This window comes from Platalea leucorodia (genome assembly GCF_965183815.1).
Source record: "Platalea leucorodia genome assembly, chromosome: 3".
Lineage (NCBI taxonomy): Eukaryota > Metazoa > Chordata > Aves > Pelecaniformes > Threskiornithidae > Platalea > Platalea leucorodia.
This window is the reverse complement of record NC_138825.1, coordinates 97891904-97908698: the sequence shown is the minus strand read 5'-3', so window position 1 is coordinate 97908698 and position 16795 is coordinate 97891904. Positions and strand designations below refer to the sequence as shown.

The 16795-nt window shown below is 36.7% G+C and overlaps 1 protein-coding gene across 1 annotated transcript in view; it reads right to left on the bottom strand.

Moving 5' to 3' along the window:
- The window catches only part of EYS (eyes shut homolog), a gene marked incomplete at its 5' end in the record, with an annotated part of 904266 nt that overhangs the window by 755158 nt on the left and 132313 nt on the right, over positions 1-16795 (bottom strand). The window contains one exon of the mRNA XM_082305491.1: positions 13612-13716. Within this exon, the coding sequence (XP_082161617.1) occupies positions 13612-13716 (105 nt within the window). The remainder of the gene's footprint in view (positions 1-13611; positions 13717-16795) is intronic.

Sequence of the window (16795 nt, the reverse complement as noted above, 5' to 3'; positions counted from 1 at the left end):
ACTATGTCTTTAAAAAAGTCAGTCTGCAACCAAAGAAAAATATACCCAGGTAGATGGTGCATAGATGAACAGGTTGTCTAAGATGTACAGGCTATTTAAGAAAATACATAATGAAGGGTAGTTGACATAACTGGTTCTCAAATTAAATAAAGGTGAAATCTTTTGTGGAAAAATCAATTAATCTTGTAAATGGATCCCAGTTTAATCATGTAAATAATCATTAAAGTTGAGCATAACTAGTAGCATGGGTAGAGCTACCCCTAGTTTGGGTACATAATGCTGTTGTAAACCCCAGTGAGTTGTGCAGGTGCTCTTTTCTTAAGAAATAGCTATGCCAAACTGATCACTCATAGCTTTTATTTTATTGCTAATTACATCAACATTGTTTTATTGTCATTAAAGTGAACTGTGTGAATCTGTTCTAAGGCCTTTGTGGTTGTGTTTGGCCTGAGTACTTGACTTTGAGGACTGCCTATTAAGGCTGGATACAACAACTGATGAATAATGTGGGCAGCCTAGCCTGTAATTTGGCTGTAGCAAAACCATGCTATTGATTAGTTTAAATTTTTATTTTCAATTGTGGAAGGTATAACGTATGCAGATAGCATGCAGTTTGCCTCGAACATTATCAGTGTACTTCAACAATTCAGGCAGTAGCTTTACTATTTCAGTCCTGAGTTATTCTTTAAAAAGAGCTGCCAAAAGGTTGAACTTAATAAAATTGTGTGGTAGTTTTTGTGAGGTTTCATTTTATTGAACTTTTTAATGGTGCCTTATTACAGCTTATTTTCACTGTCTTATAGGGACTGCAATTCTGCCCTTAACGTTCTGCTGCACATAACTTCACTCATGTTATTACTTTGATGATTCACATCTAGTTATCATACATACACATTTTCCACTTGTCCTTTTCAGATCTAGTCAGTGGATTAAAGCAAAAAATTTTGCTTTATTAAAGCAGATGGACCCTTTTTGAAACCTTAAAGGTATAATGAGAATAACAGAGAAGAAAACTGTAAATAAAAAAAAAAAAAAATCCCCAAAATTCAGTTGCAAAGGTGGAAAAAAGGCATCAGAAAGGCTAAGGAGACCTCTGTCCACTTTCACTGCTGTGTCTCTAGTCACAGAGAAAATCACTTCAGCTGGGATTCATCTCATCTCATCTACCTTCAGCTGTCTAAAACTTAGTTTTCTAAATCTAAGGTCTCTCAGTTTAAGCTCTGGTACAAGAGACTGGTACCTCTAGCAAAATGTTCATCCCACCTGTATTCATGCTGTCTCTACAGCTACAAAATAGGGAAAGCAATACTTAATATATCCAACCATTTCCTATTTTGTTCACAACAATGATGATTGCACTTAAAAAACAAACAAACAAACAAAACTTTCTGGATCAGATTAATGCCTATGCTACTGTAAAATGAAAGCACGTACATAAAGTACATTGTATAATTGTCCCTAATATAAATCAGGCATCACAGACACTATTATAATACAAATAAAGAGATATCTTCTATCATGTATTTCACCTGACTTTTTTATAGGGATAAAATAGAAATATCTATCCATTGAAATAACTTACAATGAAAGTGATGAGTAGCTCAGGAGTAACGCAGGAATGGTTTTTGAAACTCCGAAAAGGGAGGTTGTCATGGAAACAGCTGGGTTAGAAATCTTTTTGTTGTTACAATTTTATCTAGCTGCTGCTTGGTCTTTATGTTATTTTAATAAATTAATCTTCTTCAAGTCATTCATTGTTTTATTTTTCTCAAAACAAGATACTACGTTAAGAACTTTTCAGATGCAAGGCAATGACTAATGGCATATTCATCTATACTGAAACCTACAAAAATAAAAACTTCCATTTTACTCCTACAGTCATCTATCTGAAAGATTAGAAGAGAAAGGTGAGTAAAAGAGTTAGTCACTCTCTCCATAAAATGCTATCATGGCATTCTAGACAATGTTTTACCTAGAGTGAACTAAAGGAAGAATAAAACATGTATAAACAGTCCCCCCAAATTTAAAATGCTTAAACTATTTATTCTATATGAATGTAATATGTGAATTGAAAGGATCAACTAATAGAGCTCATCTATAAAAGTAAAAAAAAAAAAAAAAAAGGTTTAAAATTAAAACAAATAAACAAAATAAGTACCAGGTCAATCAGAAAAGGAACACAAATACTCAGGTGACAAAGTAAAAAAAAAAAATGCTTGCTAACTAGCCTGCTTGCAAGAAACAGAAGTTTAGTTGGCCTGTATGAGCATACCTGCAATAAATAAGAGTTTCTAAATATTAATTATCATCAAACAAAAGAAGTGTTAAATACCATTGGGAGAAGAATGGACAGGGCAACAAGTGGCACATCTTCAGAAAACAACCTGAAGCTATGAATATAAAACAAACTTAAAAGCAAAAAAAAATTAATAGTGTTTCAATAAGCAATATAAATTGTCAAAATGACAAAAACAATGAGGGGCAAATAAAAACAATCTGAACACTGAGCCACATAAAAGGAGGAGAATGTACAATGAAGCTACAAGACAGTAAAAATATACAGGCAATGAATCCACGGGTTTTGAAAGCATGTATATTATTTTTTGGAACAAGAGCAGATCTAACACACTTCACTGACATTTTTTTTCCTGCTAAAAATGATGATTCACTGATAGCTAAAATGTTTTGTGGACACATTAGTCTTAACAAATCTTGGAGCACAACATAAATTCAAATACTGTCCTTTAGGGCTTCCTCATCAGTTATCTGCCCTTCAGTTTTCTTCACAGACCGTGTGAAGAATTGCATTCACTCTGTATTGAGCCAACACCATATTACCTCCAATATCACATATTAAATAGAATATAATACACTAGCTGCATATATATCATCACTGAAATTTCCTCTGCCATTCCTTCCATTGATGAAGATGGCATTATGTTGCACTTTTATTACACTGAATTGGAATACAAATTAATCAACACTGAACAGTCCTTATGTTTCTGATGGAAAAAGATCACATGATAGTGAGTGATGGAATGAGACACACTGCTAGTGCCTATCATGTTTTCCTTAGTACTTCTAGTTCTGGCTGGAGGTTTTCTCTGCTCCAATGAAAGAGGCAGGAGTTTCTTCCTATACAATGGGTGGAAAACATCTTTCTAGAAGGTATTATTTAACAATGCAAGACTTCTTGCTGTGTTGGAACACAGATTTCAGACTCTTTGGAATCCCTTTCTTTTCCAGTGCCATCTTCCCGACATATCTGCCATAGAATCATAGAATCATAGAATCACAGAATCATAGAATCATTAAGGTTGGAAAAGACCGTTAAGATCATCGAGTCCAACCGTTAACCTAGCACTGCCAAGGCCACCACTAAACCATGTCCTTGAGCACCACGTCTACCCTTCTTTTAAATACCTCCAGGGATGGGGACTCCACCACTTCCCTGGGCAGCCTGTTCCAATGCCTGACTACCCTTTCAGTGAAGAAGTTTTTCCTAATATCCAACCTAAACTTCCCCTGGTACAGCTTGAGGCTGTTTCCTCTCGTCCTATCACTTGTTACTAGGGAGAAGAGACCGACCCCCACCTCGCTACAACCTCCTTTCAGGTACTTGTAGAGAGCAATAAGGTCTCCCCTTAGGCACAGCACTTGCCTCTGTCAAAGTACTGAGCAGAAGGTTTGTCTACAGCCTCTCCACCCTGTTTATAGGGCTTATTGTTATGGTGCTTTCACCATATTTCAAGAATCATAAACAGTATTCCTCATGTAAATTATATCACTGGCTAACCTGGATTTTAAATATTTTAAATAATTTACAATATATCTTGCTACAAACTTTGTCTGTAGGTGCAAGACATACTTGAGGAGGTTAAAATATTGAAGGAACCTATTTTTACTTCTCTTTTTATTAAATCTGCTGATCCCCAAGACTGGTGCTTGTGGGCGTGTGGTGGGTTCACCTTGGATGGCTGCCAGATCCCCACCCAGCTTCTTTCTCACTCCCCCTCCTCAACAGGAGGAGGGGAGACAATAAGATGAAAAATCTTGTGGGCTGAGATGAAGACAGGGAGATCACTTACCAGTGAGCATCATGGCCAAAACAAACTCAACTTGGAGAAAATGAATTTAATTTATTGCCAGTTAAAAATGTAGTAGGTTAGTGAGAAACAAAGACAAAAGCTAAACCATGCTTCACCTAACACACCCCGCCCCTCTTTTTCCCAGTCTCAACTTCACTCTTTTATTCCTGACTTGCCTACCTCCTCCCACCAAATGGCACAGGGGAATGCGTAATGGGGGGATTGTGGTCAGTCCATAACAGCCCCTCCTCCTGTCACACTTCTCCTGCTCTGGTGTGGGTCTTTCCCACAGGCTGCAGTCCTTCAGGATAAACCCGCTCCAGCATGGGTCCTCTCCAGGGCTGCAGTCCCTCAGGAAAAGACTGCTCCTGCATGGGCTTCCTCTCCACATGCCCCAGATCCTGTCAGGAGCCTGCTCCAGTGTGGGCTCTCCATAGGTTGCAGCTTCCTTCAGGGCACATCCACCTGCTCTGGCGTGGGGTCCTCCACAGGCTGCAGTGTGGGTATCTGCTCCACTGTGCTCCTCCAGGGGCTACAGAGGGACAACCTGGCTCACCATGGTCTTCTCCATGGGGTTGCAGCAGAATCCCTGCTCTGGCACCTGGAGCCCCTCCTCCCCCACCTTCTTCTCTGACTTCGGTGTCTGTGGGGCTGTTTCTCACATATTTTTTCTGTACTGCTCTCTCTCACAAAATTCTGTGTAGTGTTTTACCCTTTCTTAAATATGTTTTCCCCAAGGTGCCACCACCTTGGCTGCGGGGCTCAGCTGTGCCCTGCCATGGGTAGGCTGGAGTCGGTTGGAACTGGCTGTGTCCAGCAAGGGGCAGCCCCAGCCTCTCCTCACAGAGGCCACCCTGCAGCCCCCATTGCCAGCATCTTGCTATGGATACCCAATACACTTTGCACAACCAAATCCTCTAAACCACTCTGTCCTAGATATCTAAAACACAATCAGTGAATTTGGTGTGCCACAATTCTTTGTTTTAGCTTTTTCAGTGTGCATATAATGATAAGTTCCAAAGTCATGACCCTTCCTCCTTGAAGACTGGAGATTTGCCTGTGCACAAGAAACCCATGTACCTGAAGACGCCAGTCACACAGTGCCAGTGTTCAGTTTGTCCACAATGGTCCATATATCAAGTGGGAGGCAGAGATCACTTTTCCAGAAGCTACTCTTTTAGAAAGGTATAGATATAGAAATATATACCTTTCAGAAAGGCATACACATGTAGATAAAGGTATATAGATAGACAGATGATGTTCAGATGGTATATTCTATGCCCCTGAAAAGAAAGCCCTATAAAAGGATGCTGTCTTAGCATTACAAAAAAAAATTCCCTTGAAGAAATTCACTGTTGATAATCATACGCCATAATCAACCAATACTCTTCATCAGCTAAATGGAAATAGTATTATCTAAAATGCTGAAGTTCAAATATAATGCTTATAAGATCTCTTGTATAAGGTCATCAGAGCATCCCAAAAGCCATACGAGCAGTAACCAGTCACCCAAGCTATATTATTATAAAATTACTTTCCTGTTAAACACTTTCAAAAGATGGTTACGGTTTTCACCTGAAAGCCATGCGTGTCTTTTACACAGAGAGAAAAGGAACTACGTAATGATGTCATACAGTAGCTAAAGACATTGTCTGATTCCATTTTATCCATTTTATGTTACTCTCTGTCCTATTTCTTATCATGAGATGCAAAAAAATTTGTACTCTATCACAAAAGGACAGTCCCACAAGAGTCCATTACTTAAGGTAACCTGTACCTTTTGATGGATGGGGTTCTTACGTTGTGATACAGAATTAGACTATAGTACACGGAAATAGAAACACCCCCCCCCCCCCCCCCAAAAAAAAAAATCTGATAACAACCAAACCCAAATGCTTAAAAGCCAGGAGTTTTCTCTGGTTATGTATTTTTAAAAGTTAAGACTCCAGTTATGTCAGGTTTCCAGCAACGCTGAGGTACATTTATGTGAATTAATGATCTGTATGATTAAATGACCTCTTTTCATCCTATTTAGTGACAATATCTTATCAACAGCAGGATGGAGTACTGGAATAATTTCTAAGAAATATCTCAGCTGTACCATAGAGAATTTTAATGTGTTGTTTTTAAAGCTGCTGAAAGGAGGTTTGTCATATGAAAATAAGAGTTTTAGTGTTAAAATTGACAACATATTAAGACAATGAACTACCTGACAGTAACTAATAAAGCATAAGGTATATTTCCGTAAAATTAGCACATGCAAGTTAAATGTGTGAATTTTAGATTTGCTAAATACATATGGTTCTTCTGAAAAGCAATCCTGCTTCTCAAGGATGGAGGAACTGTATATGTAAGTTTGAAAACTAAAACTAAATAAGGTCATTTTCTGGTCATTTTAACTGACTGTGTAGGACACAGAAGCATTCAGGGTAGATCTGGGTAGCTGTCTAGAGAGAGAATGCATAACTAAACTGGCACCAAGGATCCAGATGAAGGTTAGAATTAGAATTCAGATTTGGATGGGCAGAAGCCGGTGATCAGAAAACTCAGCTCAAAACCTTCTGCCATCAACATCATTTTACAGTGCATATTAGCAGAACCAATGTTTTGACTAACTTGTGGTATTAAATATATTGTGTAAAAATTCACTCTGGAGTACTGTAGAACTTGCAGCAAATTTCCTAAATCAAAGTTCATTGCTTTAGCCCTCAGGCCATCCTTCTTTTCAGCTTTTATAGATGAAGAATTTCCTTGCTAGTGTTCTCTTAGTTTCTAAAATGTGGGTTTTCTTTCTGGAATAAAAAAAAAAAAAAGAGTTTGCTGTCATGTTTAACCGTACCAAGTCAATTGCATTTTTGACACTGGATAGGTGGATGAAAAAGGAATCCAGCATACTCTTCTCAAATTTAAAGTTTTCCAGAAGTAAGAGTTCTTTTCAAGTTTTCATGCACTTCTCTGTTACTCAGTATTGAGTTCTTATCCATTATATTTAAATATTTCAGCAGTTTGTGGTCATTGTGTATTTATTCCAGCTGCATCCTACTTTAAAAGTATGTAAATATTCATTGCAAATTATTGAAGGTCTTGGAATAGGAATGTCTACACTGTAACTTTTTTTTTTTTTAAATTTTGGTTTATTACAGCCCTAAACATACTCTGAAGATAGAGATATACAGACATATATATTCAAAAAAGCATACAATTTTTTTAAATATGTCTTTTCTTCACTTTTAAAATTGTTCTTATATCCCCCCAAAGTTCTTCTTTTAAGAATATATTGAATGTGTTTATAGGATGCTCGGTGGAAAACAATGAACGGATTTCATATAATACAACACTATATATTCCTCACTAAAAATTTCAAATTACTAATACTTGGGTTTTTTGGCATTATAAATAGCTAAAATGTATCACTAAGGGTGTTCATCTTACTTTACTAGTTTATGTTCACATATGCAGACTTAGGAGTTTGCCTGATTTCAGTTGAGACAGAACAGATATGAAGATTGATGTGGTAATTTTTCTTAATTATTATTTTTTACATTAAAAGAATGAGGTTGAATTTGTATATCTGAAGAGAACATGCCCTTCATTATAAATATGTATCTTTTGAAAAACTTTGTGAATTTCTTCAAAGTTGGGGTTTTTTTTGAGAAAGGATTGGGGATAAATATGATTTTGTATTTTTGTATGAGGGTTAAAACATGATTTGACAAGACATACTATATGGACTGCCAATGAATCAAAGTAGTACTTTGGTATTTGTGTTACTGTTGTGACTGTAGAAGGTTTTAGTGCATCAGTGACTCCAAGACAGGCTAATCTCTTGAGCCCTCAGAAGGATTAATACTGAGGTTCAGCTAACAGTAGCAAAGTTTTCAGAAGTAATCTACTTTCCTGGCACTTAGGTAGAGAAGACACGCCTACTCATATTTTAGAGAGAATGTTTTCTGCACATAAGATACGAAATGTGAATCAGAAAAGTAAGAATTCGGTAAAAATAGTAAAAATTTCAAATTTCAGTAACAGGAAATTTTTGCCATAAAGAGGGCAGAATTGGATCTCTAAAAATAAGAAGCATGTTTTAACAACTTTAAGTTATTCATTACTGTAATGCTTTAAATCTATCAATGTATCTTATTTATTTAAATATTTTTATGTGATAAATTATTTTACACAGCTATGTTGAAATTTTTGTGACCTGTATCTTACAGTTCTAAGGCTATTAAAAAAATCATTATTTTGTTTTAGGTAAATAAAAATTATTTTGGCATTATTCACTGTTGTTTTAATGATCATATATAGCACAAGAATTCCAGCAATTAGATTTTATTTTGGAAGGTTCCTATTGAAGTTTCCTGTTGATTTATCCTTTATTTAATAGTGAAAGAAATGAAGAAAATGCTTGTAATTTTGCACATCATCAAGATCTCTTATTTTTATGACTGATGTAAATAATTTTTTTCACTAATATTCTATAGAGTAATTAAAAATGAGATAGCAGTATCATCAATCATTCAAATAATAAGAAATGTATTTCACATGCTTAGTAAAAACTTTAATGCATCTATTTTTAAATCAGTTTTTTAAATTTTTCTCAAAATGAAAAAAAAATCTGCGCTTTTACAGAAAAGTGCAAGTGCTGTGCTAAATTTGAATACTTCTGTCTTTTGAAACATGATATAAACATATTTAATACACTGAAGAACATAAATATTGTAAGAAAATTCTCATTTTGGCTGCATCCAACAGTATGTGTTCAGTATTTTCTATATACAAATTACAGAAGTGTGCAATGCTAGTGTGCCTTGGTTTCTATTAACACGGTGACTATTGGTGATGGAAAAACCCAACAACTTTGGAACTTCCAGTGAATAAAAATACTGAGGTCTTTACACTTGTATTTATGACAATTTCTAAATATAGAAACTGTCTTGGAAAGTTCCTACAGACATAAACATGGCAGACTGGAGCTTGGTCTGTTGGAGGGTTGCCCTGGTAAAGCAGAGGTCCCATTGTTCATTTTGCGTTTATGTCCCACTTCAAACTCTTCTTTAAATAAAATAAAAATGGAAGACCACAATTCTCAATCAAAAGCAGTTTGATCAGTCTATAAATCTTCTCTGACAATGGAGTTCTTTTAACTCCAGCCAATGGCAATGTATTAGTATCTCTGCACTTCTTAAATATAGTACTTTATAAAGACACAATATCTGAAAGAGCTTACTTCAGTATCAGAAGCAGCGTAACTATTAGCATAGCTTTCTTGTTGGGTTAATGAACCTTGCTTGTTAATCAGGCTAATTAGCTTGGTTTCTTCAGGTCCAACCAAATGTCTATACCAAACAGTACAGTGAAGAATCCAGCCTTTCATCGATCATGTTTGCATTCTCTTTGGCACAGTTATGCATTTCCCGATACAGCATTATATATCATGTGTAACCACATGAGCTTTTGATAATATATATATCTTAATAATAAAAATTCCTACTATTACATCCACTTTACATAAGAAACTATATAAGATAAAAGAAGATTAAAAAACCTCTTTCCTTTCAAAACATATAGGTTTACTATTTATGCATCATCTCTTCACTATTAAGCCATGCCAAGATCATTCATTAAGCTATCTTCACCCATTGCTAACACAAAACTCTTCAGGAGTCCTTCCAGATTTATCTTAGCTTAGCATAGTGAGTTTCTGAAGGGAAAACTAAAAGGATATTCCTCCTTTTCTCTTTCTTTTTCATTCTTCTAAATTGTATGTCAAGATAACTTATGCTCTCATATCCCCAAATAAATGGCATTATTGTTATGGCATAATTTGAAGAAAAAAACTCATTGAATTTTAATGTATATAACTCCTAACTATGATCGCCTTTAAATTTTTTAGTTGAAGTTAAAAAAATAATGCTGCTCACTTTTGACATTTCAGAGGTGCTATTGACATATTTCTTGCCCAGCAAAGGTATCTTGAGCTGTGTCTAGTAAAATAGAGTTAAAATTCCTTGTAAAATAATAATTTAAATAAAAAAAGAATAGAACCTCCACTGCATACAGAGGAAAGCTCTTTATGTTCATTATCTGTAACATATTTGATAATATTGAAAGGTCTAATTTGGGAAGACATCATCATGCACCTAAAAATAAGATGGAGGCAGAGACTGTTTCAGACAACAGCAGGCAAAGCAGAAAAGTGGAAAGATAGCAGCCACCTACCTAATGAATAAGATGTATTCCAAAGAAAAATAGGCAGTGAAAAACAAGTTATTGGTGTTCTAGTCAGACAGACAGTTGCAGATACAAGTATTTTAATTTACAAAAACTTGATCATTAAGGCGTATCCAAATTCTCTGTGATCCCTTGTATTTTGTTATTGAACATGTGATTTATTTGATGATTTTATTATTTATTTATTTACTGTTACTTTCTTGCTAAAAGCCAGCAACTACAGATCCTCTGATAAGCAAAACCTATTTTTTTCAGAAATCCAATATGACACTGGTTGTCAATGAAAGCATGGAGGCATAAATTGTCATTTTTTCAATTAAAGACTAGCTCACGTTAGCTGTCTTATGTTTTGAAGTGATACTCTTGTTAGAACCAAGCTGGCAGTAAAAATATCTAGTAATGTAGCGACTTTTGTTTTCAGGCAATTTACAGACATTATCTATTTAAACATTGCAATATCTTTGTGAGATGGTTACATTTATTTATCTGCACCTTCATGTGGAGAATATGAACTGGGATATTAATTAATTTACCTAAGGGCACAAAGGGAACCTGTATCACATTTAGATTAAAATTCTCCTGTTTTCAGCTCATTGTTAGGTATGCACATCACTACAAAATTTTCCCCCTCTCTAATGCAGCTTGCCCTTATATTAATAATGTAGCTGCAAATACTAATACAGAAAGTCTTAACTCTTTTCAAAAATAACTGATCATTTCTACAGATAACCTCTGGTTCACTGTGAGTTACTTGATCCTTCGACTGATGATGATGAAGAATCACTGCTATGCACAGTATTTTAGTAGAGTCAACAGAATGAAACTCATAGTTTCTAGTGTATCTGTGTCCATTACATAAACCTCATTGTTCCAGGTGAATACCTGGATTAACCTCAGAGGCACAGCACAAAGGAATGAATAGTTACAGACATTCAAACCATACATGCACACACAACCACCAAGAAGGATAATAAAAATTGGATAAGGTCCATCAACAGAGTGACTGACTTTTCTTTAAAGAAAGAGGCACAAGCGACCTACTAAGACAATGTCCCAGCAATTTTCTTTCCTATCACTGACACACATTCTGCTGCATGAAAGGGATCTCCTTTCAGATCTGTGGAAGGAGGTGTAGGATGCTTTGGTCTAAAATCCACTGTATTTAACACTGTCAGTGAACACCAATGGGAGTTAAACATGGGATAGCAAAACAGTGCATTGAATGTGAGAATCTCCATCTCAGAAGACAGGAGAAAATGTTTGTGTTAATGTTTAGCTACAGCCCTTATTCAGTAAAACACTTGAACACATGCCTACATTTGTCCCAATGAAGCAACAAACATGAAAGCATCATCTTGCCTTTGAAAATATAACCCAGTATAGTCTTCAGTTCCCAGCTCAGCAGGATACTGTGCTTAAAGCATTTAAGGATCTCTTGATATTAAGTACATTAAAGTACTCTTAAAAGCAGTTTCTTTGCTTGAAAAGGATGGTTGGGGACTTGTGTTTCAGTACTCTGACTTTTCCAGGTTTTACTGATCACTATCAGTTTCTCTTCTAAACACCCCAGTACTGTAAGACTTCTTAGACCATGACTGTATAAAATTAGTTTTTCTGACCATATTTTCCATGGTAACAATGAGCTTATAAATGCACATGTCAAAAACAAAAATCTTTTTAGAATTTATCAGTAATTTCTTATCCATATTTATGAATGAACTTACCAGTTGCTAAATCTCTACCCCAGACTCCTTTGGCCACAATGATTATAAAAAATGGACAAAGTGTGCTGATCCTGGTCAAAGGATTTGTAAGGTCAGTAATTTCTAACCCACCCTTCTCTATGTTTTCTTAGTCAACATACAATAACATACAAAATCCCAAATTATACAGCGTATATATAATTAGCAAAGCAATATCTTCAACATTGTATTTCTTTCTCCGTTTATTTTGCTGGGTCTTTTTACACTGTGTGCTTAGTTCAACTGCTACCTGGCCTGATCCATCTCAGATGTCCCTTATATCCTGTACCATATCTTCCAGCCTCATACAATATCTTGGATACTTAAGTGCACTTCAGATGGTACAAAGTGAACATGGTCAAGCATCTAGATTGAGGTCATACATACTTTAGAGCAGTCTTCAGTTCTTTTAGGTGTGAGCAATATGACCAGCAGAACAGGATTCCAAAAACGGGGATTTTGGATGTTTGCTCAATTTCAACATGTTTTGCTGCCTAAAACCTACACATTTTTTAAGGAATGTGTTGCTGTAAGGTGACTATACAAATAGACACTAAATAATTGGAAATCTCCAGTTCTGTCATATTTCTTTACCAGTGTGTTCCAGTACTACAAGTACTTTTTAATCTAGGTAATCTATTATTTATAAAAATTAGTCATAGGCAAATTGTCATGGACACTCATTGAGAAAATTTTCTTTTATATTAGTCTAAATAACTAGCTGTGTACCTTTCAAAATGTAAGCAGAATGTTTTCACCATACAAGACTTTATAGCACCCGAGTAACAAATGTGGAACTCACACACTGTGCCAAACCAGTTGTCGAGGACTGTTACGGAACCAGAATTGTCTCGACATTGCCGTTCTACCGCCATCTCCTGGCTTCGACATCTAGCCCCCGACAAAACCACCACAGGATGCCCGCGCAGAGACCAGGGCATGAAAGGCGGGGGCATGAACTGCACGTACGCCTGCGTAGAGACCAGGGCGCAAAAAGCAGAGGCCACGACGCAAAAGGCGGGGCCATGAACTGCACATACGCCTGCGCAGACACCAGGGCGCGAAAAGCAGAAGCGCAAGCTGCATGTACGCAGACCCGTTCTGCGCATGTGCATGGCCCTATAAAAGGACCGCATGCGCCTTTTGAGGTTCTCTTTTTCTTCTACTCCTACCCTGTGCACTCCTTGGAAGCTGCTCCTGCGGACACAGAGGCTGGACCGACTGGACCTTTGATCGACGGGATAACGCCAGACTTGGAGTGGCGGTAGCTAGTTCCCCTACGTGGCCCTCTTCTCACCCACCTGAGCACGGTCTTTCTCTCTTTTTTTTTCTCTTGCCTGCTCTTTTGCTCAATTTTTTTTCTCTTTCTCTCTCTTCCCCCTGCCGTCTCCCTACCCGGTCCTCACCCCTTCGTTCACCAAAATAAAGTCAAAAGGTTGTATGGCATTTGACCTCGTTTGCATCTTAATCTCGTCCTTGGGATCGTATCAAAACCTCCCCCGACATTGGATCGGGACACCAGTAATTGTATAAAAACTATAAATGCTTACCAGAGGGGCAATTGCATTTGAAGCCATTTATGTTCTCTTCACAGGTTCCTCCATTCCAACAGGGTCTGTCTAGACACTCATTCATGCGAATAGAACATATTTCTCCTGGAATTTTAGATTAAAAAAAAAAAAAAGACAAATGTGATGGCATGTTCAAATCATAGAGACACATTTGTAATGAAAAAGGACTATGGGATTGTCATAGTCTAAATGTTGACGCCACTGGCCAAGGTGCACTTATTGAGTACACAGGGATACTGATAGACATCCTGTGTGTCATGAATTTTTCTGCATCATTGGTTACAAGACAGTCCATTTTGTCAGGCAATATTGGAAGCATGACAATCAGGAAAATAGAAAGCTTTCCTACTGAGGGTATGCATAATCCTGGAGCTTTTCTCCATTATACAAAATTACTATATTCAGGCAATTTTCGTTCAGTTATGTCAATCATTTTCTTTCATTTCACTCACTATCTCCTTTGAAAAAGAATGGCGAAGTATCATTGCATGTGAAAATCAGGCCAACACTAATTTACAGACAGTTATGTGTAACAGTAGAGTTCAGCCTATGTTCTACAGAAAGTTGTCAGTACTATGGTACTGGATACTTCTTTTTCTCCATGTAATACAAAGGAGGAGGATGATCAAGTCACTGGAGAATATTTAATGAGGCAAAATACAGATGAGAGGGAATGAAATAATAAAGAGCAAAGTTGGGAAGTATAGTGAAATATAGATTTGTCATCTACAATAGGGGTTGCTTTGATTTGTAACAGGAAAAGCTGTTTCCAGCCACAGGAATACAGAGGCAAATCATATGTTCAGTACTTATCACAGGTCAGCAGTGTACAAAGCATGCTGGGCTTTCTGTGAACCTCACAGAAGAAGATAAAACCAAAACTAATGCTGAAATTCCTTTGAATTCTTTGCACTGCAGAAAATATTTGGTCTCTTATCTGCAGCACACATACATACCCTGTCATACCATCATATGAACCAAGACAGCTCTCAAAACCTGTATTTTGTGAATCTACTAGATATAAAAGGCCTTCATTGGAGAAGCCCATAGTAACACCAAGGTTCTCTTTCACACATAAACTTAAGACCGAGTGGCTCCTATTAGGGTTTTTTCCTGCTTCTAAACATGCTCTGCATTTTCCATAAGACTTCAATGTATCTGGATGAAAAGGGGAAGACACAAAGAGAGACCAGGGAGAGTTCAGGTAACTCGGTAAACTAAAAAGCTATCTGCTAGCAGCAGCTGCTGAGTGCTGCTTAGAGTGGGCTGTGGCACCAGTGAGGAACACAAACAGTCAAGACTGGCCAAAATATAAATTATTTCCTAAGTTCTTTTAATTTTTTAAAATTTTCTTTGAAGTCCTGATAAGGTAACAGCACTATGTGCAGCCTTTCTGATCTAATTCTGATATTTTGCTTTCCTTATGTTTTCTAGTTCAGATCCTTTTCCACAGTTAAGTCCCTGATTATGGTAGGTCTCTTTTGAGGAAGATAAATGGAAATGAATTGGCATCTGTTCTTTTCTACATAGACAAGTGGAGAGTAGCACAAACAAAAGTTTCCTCTAGAAAATCATCTGGCCACAAGCCAGGGGTAAGCAGCAGCATGTACAAGAAAAGCTCCTTGAAACAGATTCTTTCACCTCCCTTGAGTTGTTGTGTACTCCTAATAGATAATAGGTTAAAATAAAGCAAATGCAATTCTTAAGGAAATAATGGAATGAGATCATCCTCATTTACTCATGATATCCAAGATTTGTGAAGTTCTTACTGCCTTTATGTGAAGATGGCTCTGATTTCCTCTTGAATCTAAGGCAGCAAAAATATCTTACCAAACTGGATAGTATTATAATTTTAAGACATGACTGTAACAGGTATAACTAGAATTCCTTGTCAACTGTTCTTATCCATCTCCTTTGGTTTTCTTTTCTTTTTGGGATAGGAAATTGGGTGTGGCATTCAGCAGGAAAATGGGTCAACTACATGTAGGCTTCTGACTACAGATCTGTACTTTAAAGCTGAACATTTAGGGTGAAATTCAGTTCCTAAATGTCAGTATCTAATGCAACATAGGATATCCTGTATTCAGTCTCAAGAAAATAGTCCTTAGGGGATGAAATGGACAGTAAGCAGAGACAGCTGCAACAGTTTTATAACAGTACCATAAATTGGTCATTCAGTCTAGAAATCCTGATGAGATGGTAGGAAATAAGCGAAAAGAACAAAGACACAGAGGGCAGCTGTAAACTGAGGAGTATTTCCAAAAAGGAACAAAAAATAGCATGTACTGGGCAAGGTGAACCCTTTGAAGAATTGAAAAGCAAAATGACACCTGATCAAAAGGTTAATTCTGTGGCCATGTTTTGACTGAACTATATGAAATGATACAACACCTGGGGAGTCCTGAGAGGATTATGAAATAATGAAGGCTAGAGGCATTTGGGACATGAGACAAATGCTGGAGCTTTAGCTGTGTTGAGGAGTAGTGACAAAACCTGATTGCGTGTAGAAAAGGTGAGAAAGAAGTCAAAGACATTCTCCCATTCCAAGTCTGGCAGGAAGCATAATGATTCTGTCAATATGAGAAAGGATGAAGAAAAAGATAATTTATTGTACATCTTCATTTGGAAAAAAATAAATACCTGCTATGACATATAGCTAAGAAATTCTCATTAGTGGCATCAGAAACTGAATTTCATTTCCGATATCATATCACTAACCCCCATTGTTTTGAGACTTCAGTGAGTGCAGTTTTTCTTAATGTATTAATCTATATTGCAACACTTCATAGATTAAGGGATTAAGTTCCAATTTAGACAATCCCATATGTCCAAACTAGTACTGTACAGTAGAGATATACATGCTATACTTGGTTAACACAAAACTATCTGGTTTCAGGCATTTTGCTTTTATTTACCTATGGCCATGCTAGACGTATGTGAATTCCATCCTTCATTTAGGAGAACAATGAAATGGGGGGAAAAAAATCCCTGCTCTAATAACAATGGTGCTGATTTTATGCTGGAGGCTGTTATTACAGCTAAATTACTTCAGCTGACAAAGAAACAATTACATGCCACTCAGCCTCATCTGAGTTACCAAGCATTGAGAATACCTTTCTCATAACTGATGAAAATATTTGCGAAAACCACTGACTGATTTACA